At 43.9% G+C, this 16,517-nt stretch overlaps 1 protein-coding gene across 1 annotated transcript in view; it reads left to right on the top strand.

Annotated features, from left to right (window-relative positions):
* LOC114599942 (piezo-type mechanosensitive ion channel component 2-like) overlaps positions 1-16,517 on the top strand; it is a 54,428-nt gene that overhangs the window by 17,113 nt on the left and 20,798 nt on the right. Inside the window, exons 13-32 of the mRNA XM_077929517.1 lie at positions 256-288; positions 1,139-1,242; positions 1,576-1,739; positions 2,631-2,807; positions 3,360-3,506; positions 3,784-3,984; positions 4,830-5,034; positions 5,256-5,357; positions 6,333-6,498; positions 7,082-7,325; positions 7,733-7,829; positions 9,594-9,756; positions 10,298-10,387; positions 11,040-11,131; positions 11,731-11,802; positions 13,030-13,142; positions 13,885-13,993; positions 14,145-14,163; positions 14,569-14,633; positions 15,680-15,849. Coding sequence (XP_077785643.1) covers positions 256-288; positions 1,139-1,242; positions 1,576-1,739; positions 2,631-2,807; positions 3,360-3,506; positions 3,784-3,984; positions 4,830-5,034; positions 5,256-5,357; positions 6,333-6,498; positions 7,082-7,325; positions 7,733-7,829; positions 9,594-9,756; positions 10,298-10,387; positions 11,040-11,131; positions 11,731-11,802; positions 13,030-13,142; positions 13,885-13,993; positions 14,145-14,163; positions 14,569-14,633; positions 15,680-15,849 — 2,533 coding nt within the window. The remainder of the gene's footprint in view (positions 1-255; positions 289-1,138; positions 1,243-1,575; positions 1,740-2,630; positions 2,808-3,359; positions 3,507-3,783; positions 3,985-4,829; positions 5,035-5,255; positions 5,358-6,332; positions 6,499-7,081; positions 7,326-7,732; positions 7,830-9,593; positions 9,757-10,297; positions 10,388-11,039; positions 11,132-11,730; positions 11,803-13,029; positions 13,143-13,884; positions 13,994-14,144; positions 14,164-14,568; positions 14,634-15,679; positions 15,850-16,517) is intronic.

The following is a 16,517-nucleotide window of genomic DNA, read 5'->3' as shown; positions in this document are numbered from 1 at the left end:
TTTTATAAGATTACAATAAATTAATAACACCACATAGTTGTGCACTGGCTTAATATTTGTCGTTCCAAAACTGAAGAGGAGGAATTCAAGACTGCACTCTTCCAATTGTTCCTTCTGCATGAGCATTTCAGCCCTACCAGATGGAATCTGTGCACTGTTCTGTGGGTTCTTCTGACTCCCCGCCCATCCAGTTTCAAGTCTTTCGGGTTAATAATGCAATTCTTGATACTGTTTTTTTGTCCCCCGTATTTTCAGGCTTAAGGAACACATCCTGAAGCTGCAAAGTAGGTAAGCTTGAAAAGAGGGACGCGGCAAATAGAAACGTATTTGAGTTTGTTTGACCTTCAAAGTCTTTTGATGCAGAGAAGATCATGACATGTTGCCTGAATCCCATAAAGGAGTTGGAATGTGAATTGAGAGCATATACTGGATCAACATTTGCACAGATAAACACAGGCCTCCTTGCGCTAAGCTGTCAGGGGTTTAGACTGAGCAGAGGCACTGCTCCACTCAACTCTCCTGATTAAGTGGGTCTCCTACCGGCTGTGGTAACTTATCCCTTCCTCCATCCCCCTATTGAATGTGAGCAGGACTGAGCTAGACTAGGATCTGCTGGATTCCAATCTAGCCTCGCAGCAGCAGGCCCAATCTGGACCCAATTTCTATGGCATCCTGGAGCTGGCACCGGAATTGGACCCAATTGTCCTGCCCCCCTTGGCTGCCACCACAACTGGACTGTGAATGCAACAGTGTCACCACCACTCCACAAAGCCCCATGGATGGGTGGTGTTAGGATTGCAGCCTTATGAAGAGGATTTTAGTCTATCTGCACTGAAGGGGTACACATTGTAAGGCATATTCATGTGCACACCCCCATTTTTTGCACAATCAGCAGTGCATTAACTCATTCTTCATGCATTAACTAGAGCTACTATAGTTAGGCTGGTATCCTCAGGTATAGCCATACATCAAGCTTGCGTAAATTATGACCAGGCCATACGTAGTTTGCCAGACATATTTTGGCTCATCGTGTTGGGTGAACCAGACCAGTGTGTTGCTAAAATCTAGGCCTACTCAATAACAGAAGCAAAGCCACGCTGGCCATGCGATAACGGTGGCTTTTTGCTGTTTTCCACAGGCTGGCTGCTGAACAGCTACAAGATGACATTGAAGATGGACTGGAGAAGCCTGAGAACTCAGCAGTAGGTGAAAACATGGGGAAGTGCCACCAGGCGAAACTGGGTAATGGTGAACAACTAGCTCCTGTGCTGAAAGTGTAACTAAGCATGGAAACAAGCCTGCCATTTTGGTTTATGCTAGTAAATAGAGCCTGCTTCTTGCAAGCATAGATGCGTTCCAGGTTGCTCCTCCGCCAGTCCTTGTATTGTTAAAGCGGAACTGAGAGCATCACCTTCACCAGATTAAACTCATTATGGGAAGCCATAGCAGCAGATCTGCCTTATTGCCGATTGCCATGCTCTTCCTCCCTCTTTGCAAATCACACTTCGCTTCTCCGTCTATTGTTTTGCATTATTTGAAAAGTTATTCTCTCCCCCCCCCCTCCTGTTTCCTTAGTGGGAAAGATGAGCAAATGGACAGAAGTGGTTGACAGTGTGGTGCCTCATCTCCTGAAGCTCTTGGCAACGATTCGAGCAATGCAGGCGTTTGCTTGGCGATTTCTGGAGCTCCACATCCTGAAGATTCTGTCCACTTGGATTATCTGGATCACTGTACACGAGGTCAGCTAATAACTACCATGCTTGACTCAAAGCCTGCAGGGAGACCCAGAAAGCAGAGTGAAAATCCAGGCAAGGAGGTCTGGACCATGGACAGCTCTGAATGGAGTTGGAACAAACTCCTGGGCTTGGACCCAAGAGCAGCAGGCTAGGATGTTGCTCCAGCAAAGGTCTGGAGCCAACTGAAATTTAATTAAGCTGCAGACAGATCAGGTTTTTAGCTCCTCTGCTGGAGAAACCTTTATCACACAAGAGAGTGGTGCTTGATTCTTCAGGTGTTGACTTTGCAGTGCTAGTGGTCCTGAAGCCATGGAGCCGGTAGCAGTACTGGTGCCAAGGGTCTCTGTTTCCTGCCAGTGGGGCCACACCGCCCTGGCCTTGCCACCAACCTGCCCTGTCCCAATGCCATCCAGGTGATTTGCAGTGATGCCTGTTTTGGGAGGGCAGCTTCGAGGCTGTGCCATATGACACAGGGCTTCCTAATTTGAAGGTATATATCTGTACCAAGGAATGGACAGGCCCATCAAAGTTTGGCCCATCCCAGTACTTCATGAGGATGGGACTAAATCTGCCCCAACCCCTTTCCATGCAGATTCTTTGAACACACAGATCTTTTTAAAAGTACTTGCGAGTTGGTGCAAGCGCTCAGAGGCAGCTCTGAAACGCATGTGCATGGCTGTGGATTGTGAAGTAGACCCACAATCTGATCTGGGTCATGATCCACCCAGATCAAATCATCTGAACCCACTTTGGAATCTGAATTTGGTGTCCTTATCCATACGTGACCTTACTGGTCCTTGTTCAGGCAAAATGTTAGCACCCACTTCCTCCATAACTGCAATGTATTAACTCCAGTCATTGTTGTTTCTGTTGGTGTTTGACATTGGTTCACAGGTGTCTTTGATGAACTACCCTTTCTTCATCCTCTGGGCATTTGCCCTTCCATATTCCAAGTTGTGCCCACACGCCTCCAGGATCTGTACGTTTTGGTCCTGCGTGATGGTCTTCTGTAAAATGGCATACCAGCTGAAATTTGTCAAGCCTCTGACATATTCTTCAAACTGCACACAGGTCTGCATTCTAATGTACCAAGGACCCAAACTTCTGAAGAATTTTCTGTGCTTGCTTGTGATTTCCTTAGAGCAAGGCTGGGGAATCTCCAACTCACGGCCAAACTTGGCCTGCCTGAGGGTCCAATTTGGCTTGCAAGGCCATTCCCCACCCACCTGCCCATCGGCTGATGTCACTTAGATAGGGCTGCCATACGGCCAGATTTTCCCAGACATTACCGGGATTTCAAAGGCGGAATTGATGTCTGGGGGGAATTTCTGAAAGGTGGAGCTTTGTCCTGGACCTTAGGCAAATCAACTGAAAAATCACATGTTTGGGGGGCATTTTTTTTGGGGGGGGACCCCACCAACTTTTGGGATTCATGACACTTCCTGGTTTTCCAGTGTAAAGATGGTGGCAAATTGGCAAAATGGGGGTTTGTGCTGGTGGGTTTCTTAAAAAAAGCTCAACAATCTTGAGGTCTTCCTAAAAAGTTCAGCATCTTTCAGGGTGTTCTGGTTTTTACTCTTTGAAATATGGCAGCCCTTTGATTAGAAATGCTTGTCTCCTTAGGGGCTTCAGTCAAATATGACTTATTATCACTACACCAACATGGATGAATTACTGGAAAAGTCATTGTTGTACAAGGCCCCTGTTGACCCAGCGCATTGGTTTGGCGGGCTATTGAAGTGCAGTGACAATGTTCTCCCATGTCTAAAGGTATGGATCTTGTTTAAACACTCGTGTTAGGGTAAGTAAACACTTAGATATTACGGTCATTTCAAAAACACTTGATTATGTGCGAGTCATACATACGAAGGCCAGCCCTGCTACTGGGTAGAGTGGATATTTGTCCAGGCCCTTGGTTTCTGTCAGCCACCAACCAACTCACATTCAGTGTGGTATAAGGAATAATCTGGCTGTGGGTGGGGCAGGCATTGTTCCTGTTGTTTCCTGGGCATTCTTCTGAAGCATTCTTCTTTCTTTCATTTTGTAGAATCACCTCACCATCCTGGTTCTTATGGCTCTAGAGGCTACAGTGCATCGCCACCAGCTTTTTTACCGAATTCAGAACCAGCTGGTGCTGCCTCCCACGGGGAGCGTTTTTTATGACGTGGCCCGGGAGAATCTGGATGATGGGCTCCTGAGTTGCATCAAATACTTTGCCAATTACAGTTTCTACAAGTTTGGACAAGAGGTAAAAAATGATTAGCAAGAGAGGAGCTGGGTAGTGAGGCTGGAGGTCCAAAAAGGTTTGGTTTAGAGAGGGACACATTTCAGTGCGACATCTGAGATCCAAGCAGGGCAAAGCTTTTCCTGGAGCTAGTTCACATTGCTTGATATGTACCCAGTTTCATGAACGGGGAGAGAAAGCGGTTTGTGTCGCCCACATGCAAATGAAGGAAGTCTCGTGAGAACAGTGCAAATGGTGAACTGGCAGCCACGGCTATCACCACAGAGGCACTTTTACTTAATACACACCTGCCATCTGCTCAGAGGGCTAGGGAAACCCAGTCGGATGGGCGGAGTAGTAATAATAATAATAATAATAATAATAATAATAATAATAATGGACTAGATAAATATGTTGATATGCATAGATTAAATATGTAAAAATGAACCAATTAAAAGTAAGACTAACAATGGATAGATAACAAACAGGATAATGTCACAATGTAAAATATACGTTAATTCATAAGAAGTCGAGTTGTGGTAGAGGGAAGTCACATGGGTGTATTTTATTGTCTTCATTATTTCAATGTACACAGGGTTTTCCTCTGTTGATTTGTAATTGTAAAACAGGTATTCTTTTGTGATCAATAAACAGAAATAAATAAATAAATAAATAAATAAATAAATAAATAAATAAATAAATAAAGGAAGGAAGGAAGGAAGGAATAGGATGTCCCTATTTTCATTGAAGAAATGTTGGGGAGTATGGAATTTCAGCTTGCCCATTACAGTTTCCTTTCTGAGCACAGGAAGCACATGAAAAACACCTGGGGTGCTCCTGAACACGCCCCCCCTCTTCTGCTCTTTCAGATCTGCTTTGTGGTTGCCATCAATGTGATTAGGCAGCGTATGGACTTCTATGCCCTCATCCATGCCAGCTGGCTGATTTACCTGTTGAGCCGCCGGCGGAGGAAAGCCATGGCTGAAGCCTGGCCCAAATACTGCTGCTTCCTTGCCAGCATCGCAGCCTTCCAGTATCTCCTCTGCATTGGTCTCCCACCCGCTTTATGCCAAGGTACATGAGGAACGGTGTGTTCTAGCAGGTAGCAGGGCAAGTACCTTTGGGGGGGGGGCTGCCGTCTAATTTAGGATGAACCAAAGGGCGACTATGCCGTCTGCTGGTTAGCCAAAGTTTTGCCTCTTGGCAGTTCCCTGTGAATCAAATGTGCCCAGACAGTAAGCTCGGAAATTAGTTTAAGATGCTTTGTGTAATGCAGATAATCTCTTTACTGGCAGATTATCCGTGGAGAACCTCTCACTGGCTGCTCCATTCAAATCTGATTAAGTGGCTGTATCTGCCTGACTTTGCCAAGAGGCCGGATGCTAGTTTTCTCCTTTGTAAGTATAATCTGTAAAGTCATGGGACACCTGCTTAACAGGCGTTAATAGCTGTTTCTTCCAGAGGAGGAAACATCTAAATTGTGGCATGATATAGTTTGTCAGGTAACATGGGAAAACTTGAAAAGCTGGGTGGGTTAATAGCAAACTGGGACGCGGGTGGCGCTGTGGGTTAAACCACAGAGCCTAGGGCTTGCTGATCAGAAGGTCGGCGGTTCGAATCCCCGCGACGGGGTGAGCTCCCATTGTTTGGTCCCAGCTCCTGCCAACATAGCAATTCGAAAGTATGTCAAAGTGCGAGTAGATAAATAGGTACCACTCTGGCGGGAAGGTAAACGACATTTCTGTGCGCTGCTCTGGTTCACCAGAAGCGGCTTAGTCATGCTGGCCACATGACCCGGAAGCTGTACGCCGGCTCATTTGGCCAATAAAGCGAGATGAGCGCCACAACCCCAGAGTCGGCCACGACCGGACCTAATGGTCAGGGGTCCCTTTACCCTTTACCTTATATACTGAGCTGGCCCATTGGTTCATGTTGTCAAATGTGGCCCTCCAAAGTTCTCTGTGTGGTCCTTGGGACTCTCTCCACACCACACTCCCTCCTCAGCCACACTTCCTCTTTCCAGACCTTTTGAGTGTTTTTGCCTGCTTGTCCTTGAACTCTGATAATGTCCTTTGCTTGCCCAGATGAAGGACAGAGAGACGGGTGTTTGTGTGGAGAAACCAGCCTACTGTACAAAGCCTATGAAGCGGTCCATAAATTTGTTTAATGCTGCTGCTACTGCTACCGTTTGCTCTGTCGTCCAAACCCACGCGATGGTTTGTTTCAAACAAACCATGAGCAGTAAGCCAAGAACAAACCTTGGTTGCTCTACCTTCTTTAAAAAAGAAAGAAAGTTTACAGTTAAAAAGCAGGGAGAAAATATTCCAAATAAATCAAATCTCTTTCCTTGCCTCCTCTCTCCCCGCTTGCAGATGACTTCCTGCTTCTGCTCGCCGCCTCTCTCCAGTGGCAGGTGTTTGAAGATGAGAATAAGCTGGTTGTAAGGATGCAGGCGGGAGACAACGTAGAGATCAGCCACAGCCTCGACCCAGCTGGGCTAAGCGAGTACAGTCTGGTACCAAACTTTATCCACTGCAGGCAAGAAACTGTATTTGGGGCCTAGGAGTCTGTGTGCTGTGTGTGTGTGTGTGTGTGTGTGTGTGTGTGTGTGTGTGAGAGAGAGAGAGAGAGAGAGAGAGAGAGAGGTTGCTCCATAAAGCAAATAATAATAATAATTTCCCCCAGGTATATTATGCAACATATCACTGATGCAATAATAGTGCATTAGTGTGGATTTATACAGGACCATCAATCCGCTCTGAAATAGTGACCATCTGGCAGTGCAGGCGGGTCCATTAGGACAAGTGGAACTCTGCTTTCCAAGCTCCTAATTACTTGCAACCAGTCCAGAAGGTGGCACTGGCTGTCAGCTTCCTCTTCCTGAATGTTGCCCTCGCAGAATTCAGCAGGGAGCAGGATGGGGGCAAAACAAGAAGAGTTAGTTGGCTCCACCTACCATTGGTTCTGGCTTCAGCTACCATTCGCTCTGGCTCCCCCTAGTGGTAGCCTCCCTACCTTCTACCCTATCAGTTCCATTGAGCGCCAACCAATTGGGCACCTGGAAATGCCCCCGTGTCACAGGTATGCCATTTGTGATTTGTTCATCTCTTGTTTCCTTCAGGTCTTACCTGGATTTGGTGAAAGTGATTTTGTTCAGATACCACTTTTGGTTTGTCCTTTGCCTGATTTTTATGACCGGGACAACAAGGATAAACATCTTCTGTGTGGGCTACCTCCTGGCCTGCTTCTACTTCATGCGTTTTGGGCAAAGCCTCCAGCTGAAGCCAGTCAAAGACATACTCAGACTGTGGGACTATCTGATCGCGTACACAGCTTTGGTTATAGCCGCGAAGAACCTCCTTGCCGTATGTATTTGTCAAGCTAGCAGAGGTTGAGCAAAATTATCACCTTACCCGTAGTCATTGTCCCATAACAGACTGTGATCTCGGTTGCTCCAGTAAGCCACCTCAGGGATGGGTACAAGTGCAACTGCATGTTTATTTAGACGTGGAAATAATGCACAAGGATGACCCCTGTTTAACATGAGACGTTGCTCATACTATCTTTTATTGTTTGATGCTTTGGTGTGTTCGTTGGAAGTTGTCCAGAGTGGCTGGGGCAACCCAGCCAGATTGGAGGGTTACAAGAAATAAATCATCATCATCGTCATCATCATCTCACTGTATTGGTTTGAAAGGGCCAGTCTGGAGCTTAGACGAATGCATTAGAATCCTCCAAACTGTCATCTTTTTCCCTTCCTCTTTGCCCACAGATTGGAGCATGTGCGTACCTTAGTAAATTACAAACAAGCCATTGTTGGCTAATTCAGACCTTTGGTATGTTCTGCACAATACCGGGATATGACGTAGGTAAGTAGGATGTGGAAAGAGAGGTCCTTTGACATTTCAACTTACATCAAACACTTTTGATGAGAAACACAGTTTTCTTCTACCTTTTCTTTTTTGTAAAAAAAAAAATCTTATTTCTCTCTCTTTCTCTCTCTCTCTCTCTCTCTCTCTCTCTCTCTCTCTCTCTCTCTCACACACACACACACACACACACACACTTTACAGATTTTAACATAGACCATATATTACTTTATCCATTGACTTCCCGTCCTCCCTTTCCACGGTTTCCATATTTATCCTTGAATGCTGCATATTTCACATATATTATTCAATACACCCATTTTAACCTATTTATCTTAATCACTAATGCTGTTGCTCAATATTTCAAGTCCCGATGTTTTTTTCTTGCTGTAGTAGCTCTTCAAATACTCAATAAAGCATCTCTGGCCCTCAATGAATTTTTCGTCATTTTGGTCTCTAATCTTTGCTATTAATCTTGCCAGTTCTGCATACTCCATCATTTTTAAAAGCCATTCTTCCTTTGTTGGAACCACTTCTTCTTTCCATCTTTAGGCATAAAGCATTAGTGCTGCTGTCATTATATACAGTGGTACCTCGCTTTAAGAACAGCCCTATTCCGTTTACGAACTCCGCAAAACCGGAAGTAGTGTCCAGTTTGCGAACTTTACCTCGGTCTACGAACGGAATCCCAATGGTGGAAGGGCAAAAAGGCGGTGGGAGGCGTCATTAGGGAAAGCTTGCCTCGGTTTAAGAACGGTTTCGGTTTAATAACGGACTTCTGGAACGGATTAAGTTCATAAACGGAGGTACCACTGTACATAAATAAATTAACCAACTCTTTTGGTACATCACTACCTATAATTCCTAAAAATAAAAGCTTTGGGTTTCTTGGGAATCATCAACTTGAACATCTTTTTTATCTCATCATATGTCATTTCCCAATAGTCCTTAGCTTTTTTACAAGTCCACCACATATGGAAAAACGTTCCTTCTGTCATTTTGCACTTCCAACACAGACTTAGTTTTTTACATTTTGGCTAACTTATTTGGTGTTATATACCATCTATAAATCATCTTCATATAGTTTTCTCTTAAAGTGTAACAAGCTGTACATGTTAGATTACTCCTCCACAACTTCTCCCATGAAGACAGCTATCTATGATGTCCCTCATCTCTTGCTTGATTTCTCCTACTTTTTCTAACACATTTAACACCCTGCTTTAATGAAAGTGTGAGCTAATGTTTAGATTTTTGCATGCATTTTTACCTAATATACATATTTTTGCAAGCAATTATCTCTAATATAATGGACTGTTTTTATTAATATATTTATTTTTATGTACACTTTCCCCGATATATGTACTTTTATACACATCATTTGCTCAGAGAACTGCATGGCAAAATTCAGAGAAGTGCAGATTTCAATGCATAGCTGCATTTCATTTTGGGTGTGTTTTAAATGCAGATTAGATGCTTGCATAAGTAGACAACTTGACCTGTGCTCCACATTGCTTGTATGCCAAATTCCCCATTGATGATCACCAGTGAACTTCAACTACGGACAATTACACAAAGATCTGAAATTGAAGCTACAATTTGCTTCTTTCCCAGCAGTTATTGACCATGTTTTGTCATCCCTACAAACTCGAAGGGTCATCCCTGGCCTCCACATTGAATAGCATAATTAGAACAATAAGGAAACTGCACGAACCACTCACATCCTGGTCACCTGGAGAATATGTTGTGTGTTTTCCTCTTATCTAGACCCACCTGAGGATGAAATATGCGAACTGCCTGAGAAGGAAGCGGGAATAACCTGGGATGCGATATGTTTCACTTTCCTGCTAATCCAGCGTAGAATTTTTACTAGCTACTACTACATCTATGTTGTTGCAGATCTTAAGGCTGCCAAGACCTTGGCCTTCAGGTATGTGGCAAAGATGTCTGAAGTCCGAACAAGATTGCAGATTGTTATTGAGATAGGAGATGGAATCAATGCTACAGACTGAAGACCAATTCACACAACCAAGTTGGTAGGATGAATAAGTGACCTGGGCGGAACTGGGCTGTTGAAGAGTCAGTTGACCTAGATTGCTCCTTTGCTGTGAGATGTAAGCCTTTCTTATAAGTTACTGGAATAGTGTGATTTGTGGCCTCCTTGTGCCTAGATCCTATGCCACTTAAACAACATGACTTTGGTAGGAAGCAATCAGACATGTTAGGCAACTGATGGGGTTGCATCTCTCTCAACCATATTGGTTGTCAAAACCGCATGATTCCTTTCTTACATGGGTTTCTAGAGCAGTGTGGGTTTCTACCATTGAAGAATAGCTCCCATGCTAGGAAAGTAACATTAGATTTCATCCTTCAGAAATAAGAAACATGAAGTTGGCTTTTCTTACCAGTTTGCATCCAAATGTGACTTATAAGGTAGATAAGATGGTTTCGAAATTGTCTCATACATGCAGAGGAGCTCAGCTGTTTGAAGTAAAGCTTAAAAAGGTGGTGGAACTCAGGATGGAAGAAGAGAGAAAATCAATGCAAACCATGAAGAAGCAGTAAGTCTTGCAACCTCAACATTTATTTACAGAATTGTATAACAATTGACTCAGAAGTGGTTGGGAAGGCAACTTCAACATATTTCTGTTTCTTTTCTGAACCTCTAAAATACAGTCCGAGTATTAAAATGAGCTAGTGAAACAGAGAGATGGTTGAATAGTACTTAAAAAGGACAGCATCTTGGACAGATACTGAAATTGACTGATGCTGACGTGCAGCGTGGTCTGTGTATAGTATGAACTTAGATGCTCAGGGCATCTCTGGGAAGGTACACATTTATCAGTGATATGAATTCCTTGCAATTCTGGATATATGGGCCCTGCTTCTGGTCTCTGTGGGTCATAATGCTGGTCACAAGAGTTTGTTTTTTTTTAAAAAAACAACACCTCCCTCCACCTGTGTTGCTCCATTATCTCTGTGAAAGAGATGAAGGGCACTTAAAGGTGCTGGATGGGAGCTGGTGATCTCTTCTCTAATAAATGCCACTCCCCAAGTAATAGACAAGTCTTGATCTTATTACATAGTAAGCCCATTCAGGGTGTAGCATGTGAGAATGTCTGCTTGCTACTGTGTTCGGAAGCAAGCTCTGTGAATGAATTGCAGAGGACTAAAAGCAAAGGCAGTGTTTGTTTTTCTGTGGGGAATTTATAGGCTGGAGCTGATCAAACCAAAGAGAAATCTCACCACCTTGGAGAAATGGGGACCAGAAGCTGTGCAAGAGTCTGAAAAAGCAGAGGATTCAGGTGGAAAACATTTGTTTTGTTTTTAAATGGCATGTATCTTGCAATGTAACTTATTAGAAAATGATAAATGGCTGCTTAATGGTTTCCAGTGCATTTTCTCATCACTTTCCTCATTGCAGAAAGTCCATTTTTTTTGGGGGGGGGGGGGAGAGGGGCAGGGTTCAGGTCATGGTACAAGAGCTCCAATTTCACTTTAATTGCACGACCTAAATTTGCTGGTATGTGTGATTGAGCCACACCCCAAAACAGTGGCAGTCCAGAAGCAACAAAAGTTTGCATAATGTGTTGTGTGTTGGCTAGTCTTAAGTAGAGGCAATGAGCTATGGAAGGAGGTCAATGAAGGAAATTTTATGGAGCCCCTTCTGCCTTCTGCATTTGCCCACACACTTTGAAGTCTGTCTTTGTAATCAAGTGGCTTAGAAACTATCTGAAAGGAGGATTTCCTTTCTTGAGTTTGATCTCTTTTCAGAAATGCTGGAGGCAGACCGCTTATGTTGCCTTCTCTTCATGAATCATGTGTGGGGTTGCAGGGCATGCTTTAACTGCCTGTCCATGGGAACATTTTATTGAGTAGGTTTCTTTCCTGGGCTCTTTTGCAGAGGATGGTGCTAACAAGAAGGAAAATGAAGGCAAGAAGACATGGTGGCAACCCTGGGTCACTCACACTTCAAGTAAGTCTCCTGTGTTTACAATGGCTCCCTTAGTGTGACACCTTGTCCCCTTGCAGCTAAAGTTTTCTATTCAAAAATCACTGTTTGACCAATATTTTACCCCAAGGTTGGAGAACCTGTGGTCCTTCGAATGTCATTGGGCTACAACTCCATTCATCCCTGGTCATTGGTCAGGCTGTACGTTGCTTCATTGAATACTCCAGGGATTGCAAAATCCAAACAATTAATAGGTTAGATCAATTCATCAAACAACGTTGGCTTGATCAAGAAGATAATGCTGATTAGCTGGGAAGCAGATTTATTTATTTATGTAAGCAGCATGCAAAACTCACAGGGTTCCCCCAGTAGCTAACATTCAAAGATATACAGTGGTACCTCGGGTTAAGAACTTAATTCTTTCTGGAGGTCTGTTCTTAACCTGAAACTGTTCTTAACCTGAAGCAATACTTTAGCTAATGGGGCCTCCCACTGCCGCTGCGCCGCCACTGCACGATTTCTGTTCTCATCCTGAAGCAAAGTTCTTAACCCAAGATAATATTTCTGGGTTAGCAGAGTCTGTAACCTGAAGCGTATGTAACCTGAGGTACCACTGTACTGCCTTTGAACCTGAAGATTCCATTTAGCTCTCTTGGTTAAAAATGGCCAATAGACCTTTCTTCTATTAATGGGTCTACTCCCCTTTTAGAACCAGTGACCAGCATTACATCTTGTTGCAGTCAGTTCCATATGTAGGCCATTGCATCCCAGAGATTGACATGCAGCTACAGATTAAATTAAATTAAAATCAACATGTCAGCATGCATTGACATTTCCCCATTATTCTTCAGCCCCAAAGGGGAGGTCTTAGAACTATTCTGAAAGGTCCTCTGACCTGCACAGTGGTGGTTCTGCAGTGCAATAGTTACCCATTGACATCTTTGAACTCACACTCAGATGGTTGAGGTGTGGACTTCTGTCATCTTCTTGGCGCAGTAGGCTGGGTGGAAGAGGAAGTTCTAATATGTTTTAGTGGCTGCAAAGAAAAGAAAAACCACTATGAAACTTTTAAAAGCACTTAAGCAGTGTACAAATTTTATGGAATAAGTATGAAACCAGGGGTGGGTAGGTTTGAAACCAGCGGGGTGAATAGATGCACGGTGGCAAGTATGAAATGGATGTGTGGTGGCATAGAGTTCCACAAGACTTTTCAAGTTCTCAGTTGTGTCTGCTTCCTGCATTAAATTTCAGTGGTTCGAAGTGGGAGCTATTACCTCTTTGAGACGGATAGTGAGGAAGAAGAGGAACAGGGGCCCACTGAAAAGAGTGAAAAGGAATCTCTGAAGAAGAAAACAGCATTCCAGGTGTGTGGTGATTCTTCCAGAAGAGCAAAAAGAGCTGGGTTGAGGGCGGGGAGACAGAACTTCGGGAATAAGGCCAAAGGGAATCATCCTGCCAATGGGAAGTGTGGACTGTGAGGATGAAATTCATTCATAAAAAGCAAAGGTAGTCCCACTTATCCAGAACAACCCCTCACCCACCCAAATCCAAAGCTGAGTGCAACACAAAATATTGGCAAGCTTTTGGGTGGCCCAGAACTCTTCATTAGTCAGGATGTTACACAAAATGGGGGGGGGGGGGTAGAAGGGGTGTGTGGGAGAAATAAATGCAAAAAGTGTTGAATATTGTAGCTGTCCTACATCTGCAATCCCTTCCCTATGGCAAAGATGCATAATTAAGATTAGGACTTCATTGCGCCTAGTATTTTATTATATGCACTCAGTACCAGCCAGAAACTCTTTGCACCTCTGCTCTGCTCAGCAAAGCATGGTCAGCATAGGAGAGACTGGGCAATGTAGGAGAGACTGGACCAGGGCAAACAGGAACCGAGCAGGAAGAGCAAAGCTTTGTCTGTTCTGCATTTTGGATCTTTGAAGGGGATGCAGGGAAGGTGCTATATACCATCGTGGCGACTGCAGGTGCTCCTGTCCTAGATTTCTACCTCAAAGTTAAATCCAGGCAGAAATGATGTAGTTTGATGGCCTCTCCCCTTGCCTCACTCCCACCCTAAAGAACTGTTGAATAACAAGCTTCACTTTTTCGCAGCTTGCCTATGAAGCCTGGATGACCAGTTCAAAGTCAGCCCTAAAGATGAGGGAGCTGGATGAAATCAGGGACCAAGGGAAGGAGGAACAGCAGCAGCGCCAATTGGCAGGTAGTGGAAATGATACTTGTAAACCACTTTAGAAGCCACCTTGGCAATTTAGCAGTATACAAAGAAATATTTTTCGCTCTATAAGACGCACCAGACCACAAGACGCACATAGTTATTGGAGAAAAAAAATATTCTGAATCTCAGAAGCCAGAACAGCAAGAGGGATTGCTGTTCTGGCTTCTGGGATAGCTGAGCAGCCTGCATTCGCTCCATAAGACGCACACACATTTCCCCTTACTTTTTTAGGAGGGAAAAAGTGAGTCCTATAGAGCAAAAAATATGGTATGTGTTATAATAATGACAGGCGGATACCCTAAACATGAGGTACAGTCTTGCCTGGGCTTTACAACTTCAGACTGGATTGGTGTGTGTGTCACATTTTTTAATGTTTCCACACTTTTAAAAAATTCCTGCACGTGGAAAGCTAGATTCTTCTCCCCCTTGCATCTTTCTCAGTAAATTTCCAATGGCAAAAACTGGAATTTCTGTGTCACACACCACGGCAGGCGTGGGGTTGGGTTCACAATTCTGGGATGCTCTTCCAATGTGTTGTTCTGCTGTACTTCAGCCAACAGGAAAATGGAACCCTTGGAAGAAAATCTGGAGAAGTCAGCCCCAGAAGAGGACTTGGATGAGCCAGGTGATTAATTCCTCTGCATATCTACCTAGGAAATATTTGGCGTGCTATTGCTGAGGAAGGAAAGGAAGAGTCAGAGCCTCAATATGGTACTGGCAATTACTCTTAATCAAACGGTTCTTGTAAAATGCCCAGTGTTTTTCCGTTGATGACAACTTTCGTCGGGGTCTGTAGCTCAGCGATAAAGAGTATCTGTTCATGCACATGTGTATAAGTGTTGATAATTATCAGGATTCCTGCAAACGTGGAGGGGAAATGTAACTCTTTCCTCACCTGTGGCTCTTTATAATACAATAAAATAGCAATGCATGCAGACCTTCAAAAACTGGAAATGCAGCTGATTCCCTTGGAAAACAAGACATATCTCTGTTTGTGGTGTTTTTATGTATACAGACATAATTTCCATTATACCTGAAGTCTGGAATGTATTGCTAATGTCACTGCCCGCCCCTTTGCCTTTATATTTCTTACCTGTTTTCTGTGATGGTTTTGTTCTAAGCTTGATTTTGCATTTTAATTTAAATAAAAACAAAACATCAGTAAATACGGGTTGGTTAAAAAGGAAGAAAACATAATATTGCAAAGTCCTGTCTAAACAGTACTGTTTTCAGAAGACATCTGAAAGAAGACAGAGATGGGATGATACTCAGATAGTAATCATTGGCATGAGGGAATAGAATTGTTAGAAAGTTGTCTAGTCACACTTCTCTGAAGTCTCTCAGCCCCACTCACCTCACAGAGTGTTTGTTGTGGGGGAGGAAGGGAAAGGAGAATGTTAGCCGCTTTGAGACTCCTTCGGGTAGTGATGAAGCGGGATATCAAATCCAAACTCTTCATTTTCATCTGTGACATGAGGAAGAGTAGAGATTTCTCCAAGTAAAAAAATAAAACAAAGCATTTGTACCGCCAAACAAGCCATCTCCAATCTTGGGAGAACTTCAGATGCTGCGGTTGATGCAGAAAATGGGGGTGAAGTTTCAGGCGTACAGAAGATATTTTGGGTTGCGTCAAGGCTCTTGGTGATTCTTACATGTGCTTTCTCTTCTCAGCAGAAAACATCCTTCAAAGAGCAACCAACATTGTTAAGTTCACTTGGGTTTTTATCCAAGCGTTGCTGGATGACACCACAGAGGCACTGAATTTGCTTTGTAAAGATAACCTGGATGTAGCAAATGTGCTGAGGATAGAAAAATGCATGATTTGGCGGGAGATTCAGAAGGTAAGCTCTCCAGACCTTGACACTGTTTCCCGGTTTAGAAAAGCAAGCAGTAGCAGATCAAGTTGGAAGAGTACAGCATACAGATTCTGGATGGCATCCTTAAGTCCCACCCACTGAATTAGTTTCTCAGCTTCCAGGGTCTGGTTGGAATGTCCTCTGAAGAACTGAAATCTCCACAGCAAACAATTCAGAATATAGTAACAGCTTTTATAGAGTGTTGTATCCAATCAGGGGTGCAAATCAGGGGTACCAGCGGGGGCCCAGGTAAGCCCCTCCCCACATCATCGATCACATAACACTACACACACACACACACACCATTTGAATGGTAATGCTCATCAACTTTGCAGGCCCCTGGCCCTCTCAAATCTTATTGGGGGGGACTGAAGTTGACTCCTATGTCTCCAGAGCTTCACATGCTGAATCGTGCTCATGCAACAGGACTTCTTCTGAAGCAGATTTTGTGTGTGTGTGCACGGGGAGAAGGAAATTCCATTGTGCAAGCAGAAGTGAACTGTGTTAGCGGAACAGCAGTGTTGGCTACTATCCAAAGTCTTTCTAAAACCCAAGGTCTTTATGCAAAACCTGAATTGCTGTTTGCTCTGAATGAGCTCTAAAGAGCAGTTTTCCCCAGGTGAAAGCAGCAGGGCAAGAGGAAGAATGGGTAA

This window comes from Podarcis muralis, chromosome 5, assembly GCF_964188315.1.
Source record: "Podarcis muralis chromosome 5, rPodMur119.hap1.1, whole genome shotgun sequence".
Classification (NCBI taxonomy): Eukaryota; Metazoa; Chordata; class Lepidosauria; order Squamata; family Lacertidae; genus Podarcis; species Podarcis muralis.
This window is presented reverse-complemented; position numbering and strand designations above follow the sequence as displayed.